We start from the raw sequence: 13042 nt of genomic DNA, 5'->3' as shown, positions 1-13042 counted from the left end.
TTTAAAACTGTCAGATATAAAATAAATTATTTTAAGAAAATTTCTTTTTTCCTTCTCACTTTTGCTTTAAAGGCCATCAATTCAAAATTGAGTTGTTCTCTCTTTTTTTCTTTCTTCGTTTTTTTGGTCGCGCTGTGTGGCATGCAGGATCTTAGTTCCCCAACCAGGGATTGAGCCTGTGTCCCCTGCAGTGGAAGCTTGGAGACTTAACTACTGGACTGCCAGGGGAGTCCCTGAAAATTGAGTTATTCTTTTTTAAAATTGTTTTTGGCTGCCACGTAGCTTGTGGGATCTTAGTTCTCTGACCAGGGACTGAACCTGGTCCTTAGGCAGTGAAAGCAATGAGTCTTAACCACTGGACTGCCAGGGAATTCCCTAAAATTGAGTTATTCTTGAATTTCCAGTTTCCTCTTTCTGTTCATTGTTTCCAAGACTTTGGCCTTTCAGGTACCACAGTCAGAATTTTTGCCACGTTAGAGAATACTTTTGAATGGTTATTGTTTTTTCTTTAAATTGATGTTTAAAATATTATTTGTTTCATTCTAAATATTCATGATATTACTAGTTTGATGCATCAGTTTTCCTAAGACATATGAAAATAAATACCATTAAAATAAAAAACATCGTCCTAAGTGCCATCTAAATTTGCAACAGTTGTCCTGGTTTCTCTATCCTCTTCTAGGAATACTCGTAGAATTGGGCTACATTTGGCTGACATAGTAAAAGCTATACTATAGAGAAATTGGCTTTTTCTTCTTTATAGTGTTCTTAGCTTTACTAACTAAATTTAGGAAGCCTAAAAAGCTGTGTTTGTAATTGTTTTTTTTTCTCTTTAAAACAGGACTGCATCTTCAATATCTTTCTTCTTTTCTTCCTTCCTCCCTCTTTAAATCCAATTGCAAGTTATTTTACCAATAGTTCTTATGTAATTTAGTGAATACCTTTAACCTTAAAAATCAAAAGCAGTATCTCCTTTCACTCTTTTCTCCTGCATACATTAAGTTGTTCAGATGGTACGGGAAGTGGCTTTTCACATATGAAAGATGCTCAGCATAACTCATTGTGAGGAAAGTGGAAATCATAACTGTGTTGGGTAGTTTGATATCTCACTGGTGATAAGGGTGTGCAGAAACAAACACTTTCATGCATTGCCGAAGGGGGTGGAAATTGGTACAAATGCTGTGGAGGGTAATTTGTCAATATCTTTCAGAATTACAGTATATGTCCTTATTGCCCCATTTTTTTCAGGAGTTTATCCTATAGATCACACACCTGTTTAATTAAAACAAATACTAGTTTATTATAGCATTGTTTGTAATGGTGAAAGATTGGAAAAAACATAAATGCCCATCAATAGGGAACTGGTTAAATGAATTATGGAATACACTGCCAGTGAAATATTAACCAGCTGCGGAAAGGAATGAGGAAGTTTGTTATATATAGTTATGGAAAGGTCTCTGAGATATAAGTGGAGAAAACAAAGCATGTGTTAGGATGTCTAGTATGTCCATTATTTGTGTGAAAAAGTGTATATATATATATTTTTTCTTTTTATACACACATACTTTTTTAATGTAAAATATCTCTGAAAGACTAATAACTAATAACTAAAACCTAATAACATTGGCAGTAGGGACTGAGAATGGAGGAAGTCTTCACTGTATACCTTTATGGTTTTTGAATTTTGAATAATGTGCATATATTATATATTCAGAAAAACTATACACAAGCATGTCATGAGATTCTTCACTGTGTTTATTTTGTAAGTTACAGCCATTCTACATATCTCTTTTTGCCTTTTTGCTCATCAGAAACTGACTTCTGGACTTTTTTCTCTCAGATATAGTTTCTATGAAATACAGTTTGCGAATCTGCTTAGGGGTTATTTTCATGTAATTCTTTTTTTAATTGAAGTATAGGTGATGTATAATATACAGATTACAGGTATACAATATAATGATTCATAATTTTTAAATGTTATGCTCCATTTATAGTTATAAAATGTTTGCTGTGTTCCACATGTTGCACAGTGTATCCTTGGTAGCTTATTTTACGATGTTACTCTTTAAACCCACTTCTGTCTTCCTTTGCCGTGCTATGCCAGTCTCCGTCATGTCCGGCTCTTTGCGACCCCGTGGACTGTAGCCTGCCAGGCTCCTCTGTCCATGGGACTCTCCAGGCAAGAATACTAGAGTGGGTTGTCATGCCCTCCTCCAGGGGATCTTCCCAAACCAGGGATCAAACCCAGGTCTCCTGCATTGCACGCAGATTCTTTACCATCTCAACCTCCAGGGAAACCTTATTTTTGTGCTAATTTTCATTTCTGTCTTAAAATTCAATGTTATCAAAGTATTCATTATGACTCACTACTTACAGAGGCTTATACTGTTTTCCAGTGACAGACAGAAGGCAGACTTTTGAAGTTTCTATTTTGTTTCCATTTTATTCACTAAGGTATCTTCAAATTGAAAAGGGGCGAGGCAATGCAGGTTTCTGTTCTGAGTAATGGCAGACTAGATAATTGGGGTTAGTTCTCCCACTGGAGACAATTAGGAAATAATTGTCGAAATATAAATATCTGCTTGAAGATCCTGGAGAGCAGTGAACTTCTCAGATAATGAATGATTATTAGACTATGATCCATGTGAGAGCAGAGAGAGGGAGGACTGTGGATGAGAGTCTAATTTGGGGTTCTCTTCTCTGAGAGGATATGTGGGACTCGTACATGGACAGGCTGAATGGCAAGACTGTGAAAGTATGTCTCTGAATTAAAGCAACAGGGATTAATCAAGTAGGGGGAACCCTGGTGAACCCCCGTTTCTCTGGGCTAGAACCATGAGAGGCTATGTTTTAGAAGTAAGGGTAAGTTAGAAGCAGGCCACTGCAGAGACTACAGCTCAGCTTCAGAAACATCTGTGTTCATGAAATTGGGTTAAGGTTACCCCAGGGTGTTAGCGCCCCCTCATTATGGAAAAAGCAAAGGCAGATCTTTTCTGAAGGGTCACTGTAGTCTTCAAATTATTTTGACAAACAGTTTTGTGAGACAGTTTCTGGCATGTATCAGACATGACTGGATGTATGGAAAGACACAATTTGAACAAAAATCAAACAATGAGTAAAACTGGATCCACAGGAACATCAGGTTTTAGAGTTACCAGATACAGACTTTAAAATAATTATATTGTACTTCAATATAATTCAACTACACCATTATACTATAGTATAATATAGTGAATATACTATTCAACTATACTTCAATTAAAAATTGTATTTACTGTGTTCAAGGAGATAAAAGAGAAGCTTGAGAAATTTGGCAGAAAATTGAAATTTCTAAAAATAGAACCAATTAGCAATTCTGTAACTGAAAAATACAGATGAAAATGAAGAACTCTGTTGATAGGTTTAACAATAAGTTATTATACTTGAAGAGAGAATAGTGGACTGGAAGAAAGGTCAGAAGAAAATATGTAAAATACAACTGTGGAAAATTCAGGAAAGATGTATGAGACACAGAGGATGTGGTAAAAAGTCTTAACATTTGTACAACTGGAGTCCTAAAAGGTAAGGAGGTCAAGAATGAACAGAAGAAATGTTTGATGAGATAATGGCTGTGAATTTTCCAAAACTAATGGAATCTACAGATTCATAAAGCCTCTATACCCTAAGCAGGGGTATATAAGCGACAATAGGTAATATTAAATTAAAACTGCTATAAAACCAAAGCAAAGACAAAATCTTACAAGTAGCCAGAAAAAAATTACAGTTTGCCTTCAAAGGAATAGTAATTAGGCTGACATCTGATTCATGCACAGAGCAGTGAAAGCTAGATTATCTTTAGAATACTGAAAGAAAATAACTACCAATATAGAATTTTTCTTAGTGAAAATAGTCTTCAAGAATGAAGGTGAAATAAAGATATTTTCAGGCAATTAAAAGCAGGATTTATTACCTACAGGTAACTATATTCTTTAGGCAAAATCAAAATGATTCCAGATGAAAAGGAAATTGCAGTTTAATGTCCCTCATTAACATAGATGGAAAAAGTCATTAGCTCAAGATTAGCGGACTGAATCCAGTGTTATGTATGACCAAGGTGGGGTTTTCCAGAAATGCAAAGTTGTTTTAACATTTTTTTAAAAAGTCAGCTGTATAATCACCATTTTTATACAGTAGAGGATTAAAATTGCCAGTTTAATAGCAGAAAAAAAAAGTGGTAAAATTCAGCCTCTACTTATGATTCAAAACTCTTAGCAAACCTAGGATTACAAGGAAACTTTCTTAATTGGATAAAGCGTATCTACAACCCCCCCACCCCACCCACCACGAAGCAGCATCAAACTTAATGGGGAAATTTGAAAGTTTTCCTTTACATGTAAATCCATGGCTAATTCATTTCAATGTATGACAAAAACCACTGCAATGATGTAAAGTAATTAGTCTCCAACTAATAAAAATAAAAGGAAAAAAAAAATAAATAAAAATGACCAAAATAAATAAATAAATAAAGTTTTCCTTTTAAAATTAGGAATAGGACAAGGTTGTCTACTCTCACCACTTGTTTTTCATCATTTTACTGAATATTCTAGCTAGAACAGTCAGGCAAGAAAAGAGAATATATGAGGATTTTAAAGGAATCCTATTGAACCTGTGGTTTGCAGATGATGACTATGTACACAGAAAGTCCAAAAGAGTCTGTAGATAATTTGTCAAATTAATAAGCTTGTCCAAATTGTTGAGTACAGACCAATATGCAAAATTCCATTGCATTCATGTATACTAGCAAAGAAGTTTAAAAATACATATATATGTGTATATAATTTGGCATAAAGAAAGTTCAAATACCTAGGAATAAACCTCACAAAATATATGTAAAAACTTTATGCCGAAGATTATATTATTATTGAGAGAAATTAAAGAATATCTAAGTAAATGGAAGAATGTATCATATTCTGTTTGGAAGACTCCATATTGTGAAGATGTCAATTCTCCCCAACTTGATTTATAGATAAAATGCAGTCCTGATAAAAATCCTAGCAGAGTTCTGGTGGGCTTTTAGGGTGGAATTTGACAAGCTGGTTCTAAAATATATATGTAGAAATGAAAGGCCATAAAATTGCCAAGACACTGGAGTAAGAACAACCGATGGTAAGGTTGGTTCTATCATGTATCAAGACTTTTAAAAAATTTTATTGGAACCTCCCTGGTGGTCCAGTGGTTAAGACTCCATGCATCCACTGCAGGGGGCACAGGTTGGATTCCTGGTCAGGGACCTAAGGTCCCACATGCCTCGAGGCTCGGACCAAAGAAAACATAAATGGATTAAGGCTTTTACAGAACAGCCCAATAGGTCCTAGGAATAGAATAGAAGCCTGGAAGCAAAATCTTTGATTTGCAACAAAGATTGTACTGTGGAGTAGTGGAGAAGGAATGGTAAGTGTTATTGGTGAAATTGAATATCCTAAGAGAAAAGAAAGGAAAAAAAAACAACTTCATCCTGGTCTCATACACCATAAACACAAATCAACTCCAGTTGAATTGTAGATCAAAATGTGAAAAGAACCACAGTCAACTCCTAGAAGGTAATCTAGGAGAATATTTTCTTGATCTCAGTGTAGGGAAAGATAAATAGGACACACAAACACTAATAAAGGAAAACATTGCTAAGTTTTGACTGCATTAAAATTAAGAACTTTGATTCATCAAAGGGCAGCATTGAAAGAGTAAAAAGGTAAATCACAGAGTAGAAGCAGGTGTTTATAACACATACAATTGATAAAACTTTGTATAGAGAGCTCATAAATAATAAAAAGACAACTCAACTCTCAGCTTTTGGCTTGGAGGAGGCCAGGGTGCGACTTTGTTCGGTTGTCCCTGGTCCAAATTCAGCTGACACCAGCTGCCTGGACGCCACAACCCCTTGTTTCCTTTTGCTTGATGCATTGCTTGAATGCATCATTTTCTGTCCCTGACAGTTGTCTGCTTAGCCATCTGCTTTTGTGTGGCGTGTGAAGGCTTCTCGCGAAAGGTAGGCTCAGCCCCTGACCCAACTGAGGCTCTTCACAGAGACCTAACTGAGTCTGTTTTGGTCTCTGGTATTAACCCCAGATTTTGAGGAAGAGAACTGGACGCTTTGGGGCAAATATTCATCCAAAAACAATGGCCAGCATTATGTCTCTTGGTCACAGGACTGCATGGAAAGTTTTTTTTTAAATAATTAAAATTTGTATATTTATTTTTGGCTGTGCTGGGTCTTTGTTGCTGTGCAGGTTTTCTCTAGTTGTGGTGCGCGGGCTTCTCATTGCAGTGACTTTTCTTGTTGCCAAGCATGGGCTCTAGGCATGTGGGCTTCAGTACTTGTGGGCCATGGGCTCAGTAGTTGCAGCTCCCGGGCTCCAAAGCACAGGCTCAGTACTTGTGGCGCACGGGCTTAGTTGCTCTGTGGCATGTGGGATCTTCCCGGACCAGGGATAGAACGCATGTCTGGTGCATTGGCAGGTGGATTCTTTACCACTGAGCCACCAGGGTGGTCCTAGAGAAAGTTCTTTTTTTTTTTTTTTGAGAAAGTTCTTAAGAAAGAGTTGTGAACATCTCTAATATAACCTCATTCTCTGTATAACAGCTGAAACAATCTGTAGCTCTAATAGCAGAGGCTTGGGGATTGGTTAAAGAAATTATGGTACAGCATATGGGATAATATGCAACCGTTTATAATTATTTTTTCAGCCCGAGGAATTCCCAGGGGTCGAGCGATTAGGACTCCATGCTTTCACTGCCAAGGGCACAGGGTTCAATCCTTGATCAGGAACTAAGATCCCACAATGTGACCAAAAAAAAAAAAAAAAGAAAATTTTCTTTAGTCCAATTTTATTGACACTGAAAAATGTTCATAAATCCTGTTCACTAATACTATGTACATTTCAGAAATATAAGTATATAAACATAATTTGTATATAAATATTTATATAACATATACACATATAAATATTATATATACATTTTTATTTGTACTGAACCCTAGAATAAGAAGCTATGAAACATTAATGGAATAGTTAATGAAAAGCTATATTAATACCAGAGCTAGTAGGTACTACAGTCCAACAGATCAAAAGATCATGGTACAGAATTGTCCATTAGAACCTGTGGTCTCCATGCCCCACACAAAGTTGATGGTTGTGAATAGAGGGGGAATATATAAATATATAGATGTATACATGTATATGTTTATGTGCACATATACATGTGTGTGTATATATATATACACATGTGCACATATACATGTGTATATATATGTGTGTGTGTGTACATATCTATATATACATGTGTATATATACATGTATTTCTGAAAGGACATGCACCAAAAGGTTAACAATGGTTATTTTTGTCTAGTGGGATTGTGTTTGGTTTTTTTTTCTTTTTTTGTTTTCTGTTTCCTGATTTTTCTACACTGAATAATGGACTGCTTGTATATTAAAGTCCAGAAGGGTAACTGCAAAATGTTTTCTTACCTGTATTTAACTTGTTAGACAATGAGCAAAGCATGTGTTTGTGTCATTTCAATACTCTGTGCTGTATTTAATCACTCAGTCATGTCCAACTCTTTGTGACCCCATGGACTGTAGCCCGCCAGTCTCCTCTGTCCATGGAATTCTCCAGGCAAGACTACTGGAGTGGGTAGCCTATCCCTTCTGCTGGGGATCTTCCCAACCCAGGAATCAAACTGGGGTCTTCTGCATTGCAGGCAGATTCTTTACCAGCCGAGCTACCAGGGAAGCCCTTCAACAACCTAATTTAAAATAGATAATACGGATATTTAAAGTTCTGCATTGAAGTTAAAAATCTTCCAAAAATCTGTTTCAAAAATAGAGCCTAGGAGATGCTAAACTTGGAATAAGTTTATTTTTACAAGCCCTTGGAGATCTTGATTGATTTATTTAGGGCAACGGGGTAAGTTTGCAGTTAAAAAAAAAAAAATTCTAGTGCCCAGTTAATATATTACATTAAGAAATACCGTGTCCTTATTAAGAGATGATTGTGTCAGTGTACTCTGCATGGTTTATAACACATCTGAAAAAGTTGCCCATTTTAGCTCTTTACTTGCAACAGAACAAAGAGGAACAACAAAATGAGGCTGGCACCGTCAGAGGTTGTCTGAGGGATGATGGAGAGAACTAGAGGTGGTTGGCCTGGGAAGGAACTTGCAGGAAATGTGATAGCAGGCTGTAAATATTTGAAAGGATATTGTGGGGAGTAGCAATCAAAGAGCAGAATTTATTAGGAAGCAAATTTTACTTAGGTCAACATAGGAAAGAGCTTTCTATTCTCATTATCTCTCGGTGAACAGGGCCTCTTCACAGACTGCTGGACCCTGGGAAACAGACTGGGGACCCTGGGGATTTTTGTCCTAGACCCAGTTCCTTTGTGGAGAGGTGTGAGAAAACCTCAGTCCTCCTCCTCTGTTTCTCCTTCCCTCTGTTGCATTCCCACGCTCCCAACACTTCTGATCCTAGATGTATGGAGTACTTTTCCATGCACTGAGCAATTCTGCACCACCACCTGGGTGTCCTACAGTTGAACTCAATGTTAAACACTCTCTACCTGGAGATAATGTCAGACGCCAGTGGTTGAGGGCTCAGTCCTACGGGACTGCTTCCACCCCGCTTCAAATGCCAAACAGCAGTAGTAGGTCCCCAGGTTACCCACAACTTCCATCAGATGTGATTACAAACTAGAGGTTCCCACAACCTCCTCCCCCGTGGATTTGCTTATTTGCTAGAACAAGTCAGAGAACTCAAAGAAACACTTAAGTTTACCAGTTTATTAAAAGATATGGTAAAGGTTACAGATGAACAGTCAGATACAGAGGGCGAGGTCTGGGAGGGTCCCAAACAGAAGAGCTTGTCTCCCTGTGAACCTGGGGTGGGTCACCCTTCTGGTATGGAGACATGTTCACTGAACTGGCAGCTCTCCAAAGCCAGTACTTTTGGGATTTTAATGGGGGCTTCATAATGTAAGTGGGATCCATCACTGATTCCATTTTTGGTCCCTCTCCTCTTTCAGGAGAGTGGATGGTGGGTGCTGAAAATCCCGAGCTTCTAACCATAGCTTGGTCTTTCTGGCTATCGGCTCCCATCCAGGAGCCCAAGAGTCACCTCATTAGAACAGGAGACACTTACCACCCAGGAAACTCCACAAGATTAAGGAACTCCGTGTCAGGAACCAAAGTCAAAGACCAAATATTAGAACAAAAGGTAACTCCTAGTGGTCTAATCACTTAGGGAATTGAAAAGTTTTAGTTCTGTGCCGGGAACTAGGGGCAGAAACTAATATATGTATGTATTTTCTATTATCTCACAGGAAATTTGGTTGCAAAAGCTCTAAGGTCTTTCCACTTATGAGTTGACAAAACAAAACAAAACTGATCCTATTCACATACAAAAAAAAAAAAAAAAAAGACAAAAGTTGAATCACAAATATTTGCTTGTCATTTATACTTTAATATTGCTACCAAACTCTGAAATTTTCAGTGTTTGAGGTTTACATCAATGAGTTGTATTTTATATTGAGAAGTGAACTTTGGGCTTCAGTTTCTCACTGTCTTTACTAGAGGAGGTTCACCAGGGGTTATCTAAACACACCAAACCAAATGCTTTTCTGAGTGCTCACAGAAAGGCTAAATGAACACATTGTAAAACTTGGTAGCACCTGATGGTTAGGTTAATTGCCTAGGCTTGCATCCTCTCTCTCTGCTTTCCTTTGCTTGCTTGCAAAGTGGCAATGATAGTATCCGCGTTAGGCTTGTTGTGAACCTCCTCTTCATGGCACATTTCACCTATGTTTTCCTTGAGGATGCCCAGCAGTTACTCAGTAAGTCATTGCGGAGTGAGTAAATAATGAAATGACAAAAGTCCTTTACCTTATCCTGAATACAGTGATGTGAGCTGGTCGAATGTAGAGGTGGCACTCTGCTTTGGCACTGAATTCCAGTTCATTTCATTCTACATTCCATTCTGTCCTTTATGTTCTGCCTAATTCAACCATTTGTGTCTGTGAAATGTGATCCTTGAATTAGGATTAATTTTGTGGGTACTTGTTTTGGGAAATGACTTTTTTATGAGTGGGTTATAACAGTCTTGAGAATTCTTAGATATGAAGACATGAGTAATATATGTGCTGGGCCTTCCAGAGTATAAAGTTTGTGCCTAGAATATTTTTAGAAAGAGGAAGTTAGTTGAAACTGCCAGGTTTTTTGTTTTTTTTTTTTTGAAGACACAAGATAATTTTGATTGTGTTCCCTCTCGAATACTGAATTTTTCTTCCCATGATTTTCCAGAGAATGAAGATCTAGAAAACACCAAGGTCACCTCTCTAGCAGCTTCTGCCTCTGACCCAGAGCTCCATTCCTCACCCTACAGGTAGGGACTGCAACGACTTTGGATATTATGCTTCTCGGATATTATCTTCTGAGGTCGTAATTGATGAAAGAAGTAAACGGCGGCTTCAAGGGGGAAGATAAGTTAAAGTGAAGAGTTTGGAGTGTTTTGTCATTAATTATTCAATCCTTAAGCATATTAGGGCTTCCTCAGTGGCTCAGTGGTAAAGAATCTGCCTGCAGTGCAGGAGACTTGCAGGAGATACTGTTTTGATCCCTGGCTCAGGAAGATCCCCTGGAGGAGGAACTGGCAACCCAATCCAGTATTCTTGCCAGAAGAATCCTATGGACAGAGGAGCCTGGCGGGCTTCAGTCCATAGGATTGCAAAGAGTCGGACACAACTGAGCGACTGAACAACAGCAAAGTGTGTTTAGGGGCAGTGTCAGGTCTGTCTCATTTTATAAAGTTTTCTTTTACTCTCAGAGAATAAAACCGTAACAAATAGTGTAGTATCTTCATTTATCTCCTCTTGAAGACCAGGTTCAAACATTAAAACATTAGAGATAGATTTAGACTTTCAAGAGAATGTGTTTTTGGTTTTTACCCATAAAATTCACATACACGCAGAAGTACAGCATTGGAGGCAGGTTTTCATTGCGTAATTTTTAGATTAAATCATGGTGATGATCTTCAGATTGTCATTCTTAATTTCCCACTCCACCCATCTCATTCGCCTGCCATTACTGGTATCAGAATATATAGTAGAAAGGGAATAGTAATACTGAGTCCTAAAATAAGTGGAAGCCACGCAACATTATTGGAATGATTAATGAAAAACTGTACTACGCTAGCGGGTGTTATAGTCCAGCTGATCAGCTCATATTATAGTACTGGCTAATAGAATCTGCAGTCTCCATGCCCCACCCAAAGTTGACAGCTGGGGTGGGGGAATGTCAAGGTTTTTTTTTTTTTTTTTTTTTTGCCACACCACATGGCATGCAGGATCTTATTTCCTCGACCAGTGATTGAACCTTAGTCCCCTGTAGTAGGCGTGTAGAATCTTCACCACTGGACCACCGGGAAGCCCCCCATGACATTTTAAAAATATTATTTCTTGAGTAGAAATTCTTTCTTCCTACCTTTGTGTATGAAATAAAACTTTTTCCTCCAAAATTCAGACAGTGGAAGATAATAATGATTACTGTAATTATAATAGAGTTGGTGATAATAATATAATAGCCACTTTTTTTTTAATGTCTCTCTGTAATAATGATGATAAAATCTTGTGTGTTAGTCGCTTAGTTGTATCCAACTCTTTGAGATCCCATGGACTGTAGCCCACCAGGCTCTTCTGTCTGTGGAATTCTCCAGGCAAGAATACTGGAGTGGGTTACCATTTCCTTCTCCAGGGGATCTTCATGACCCAGGGATTGAACTCAGGGCTCCTGCATTGCAGGTGGATTCTTTACCATCTGAGCCACCAGGGAAGCACCGAATAAAATCTTACTTTTTATCAAATATTTGTTTGCTCAGTACTGAACTAGGTGTTTAAATGTGGTATCTAATTTAATCCTTGTAAGAAACCTAATGAAATAAGTATTTTTTTTTAAGATGAGGAAAATGAAACAGCGAATGTAGTAATTTGCCCAAGTTCACACAGCTTTAGTTTTGTTTGCTCTAAAGCTTATCTCATAAGTAGCAATAGAAGGGTTCTGAGTTCTATGCTTAGAGAAACTAGGTTATTACATATGAGGATCCTTTTGGAAGACATAGTCTCCTCAAGGCTTGATTGAAAAAAAGTGAAAAAAGTGTTCGTCGCTCAGTTGTGTCCAACTCTTTGTGACCCCATAGACTGTGGCCTTCTAGGCTCCTGGGTCCATGGACTTCTCCAGGCAAGAATACTGGAGTGGGTTGCTATGCCGTTCTCCAGGGCATCTTCCCGACTCAGGGATCGAACCCAAGTCTCCAACACGGCAGGCAGATTCTTTACCACTGAGCCACCAGAGAAAGAGATAGTTCGTGTTCTCAGCAAATCCCCTGAGGAGAATGTCCTCTGTCCTTCCTTTTTCCTGCTACCAACTTTGTTCTGCACGTGTTGATTTGTAGGATCCTTGGGAAAAGGCTTTGGGTACAGAACTGATTTCTTTTTCCTCTTAAGAGTAAATGAATATTTTGAGTGAAGAATATAGAATATTCTTAGAAAAAGGGAGATAAATTGTTCAAGTTCTTTTCCTAAAATCTAGTGTGTGAAGAAAACAAATCCAGCGAGTATGATGCCTGAAGCCTGGGGTTTGTGTTTTGTATATTTTAGCAATGGAAATGGCGTGGCTCTATCTTTTCTAGTGAGGCTGGCTGGCTGACCTGGCTCTCCCTCCCTTTGGGATGGCCTCCCTGCTCTGGGTTAGCATAAACCAGAAGGCTTACAGTGGGTGTTTTTCCCTTACATGGTTTATCATCAGCATCAAGTGATTTGCAATTTATTTTTCCCCAAATACCCTTCACTAATTCTTTAGAGCATAAAATGCTAATGTGAATATTAAATTTATGTAGCTGTTGCGTGTCCTGTTTAAAATATTTTTCTAAATAAGCAGAACCATATTTGTGCAAAGTAGCATGCACAAAGGCAAAGGAAAGACTACATTTTAGAGGCCATACACAGTAAGCTCGGGCCG

At 38.0% G+C, this 13042-nt stretch overlaps 1 protein-coding gene across 3 annotated transcripts in view; it reads left to right on the top strand.

The window, feature by feature from the left end:
- Positions 1-13042, top strand: part of TMED8 (transmembrane p24 trafficking protein family member 8) — a 34581-nt gene that overhangs the window by 5383 nt on the left and 16156 nt on the right. For 2 of the 3 annotated variants that reach the window (XM_070469681.1, XM_070469680.1), the window contains exon 2: positions 10331-10412. In XM_070469681.1, the coding sequence (XP_070325782.1) occupies positions 10331-10412 (82 nt within the window). Of the gene's footprint in view, positions 1-10327; positions 10413-13042 lie in introns of those variants that run through there. The other variant, XM_070469682.1, reaches the window with a different exon arrangement.

Source organism: Odocoileus virginianus, chromosome 6 (assembly GCF_023699985.2).
Source record: "Odocoileus virginianus isolate 20LAN1187 ecotype Illinois chromosome 6, Ovbor_1.2, whole genome shotgun sequence".
Taxonomy (NCBI): domain Eukaryota; kingdom Metazoa; phylum Chordata; class Mammalia; order Artiodactyla; family Cervidae; genus Odocoileus; species Odocoileus virginianus.
Note: the sequence above shows the minus strand (reverse complement) of the source record. Positions and strands in the feature narration are given on the sequence as shown.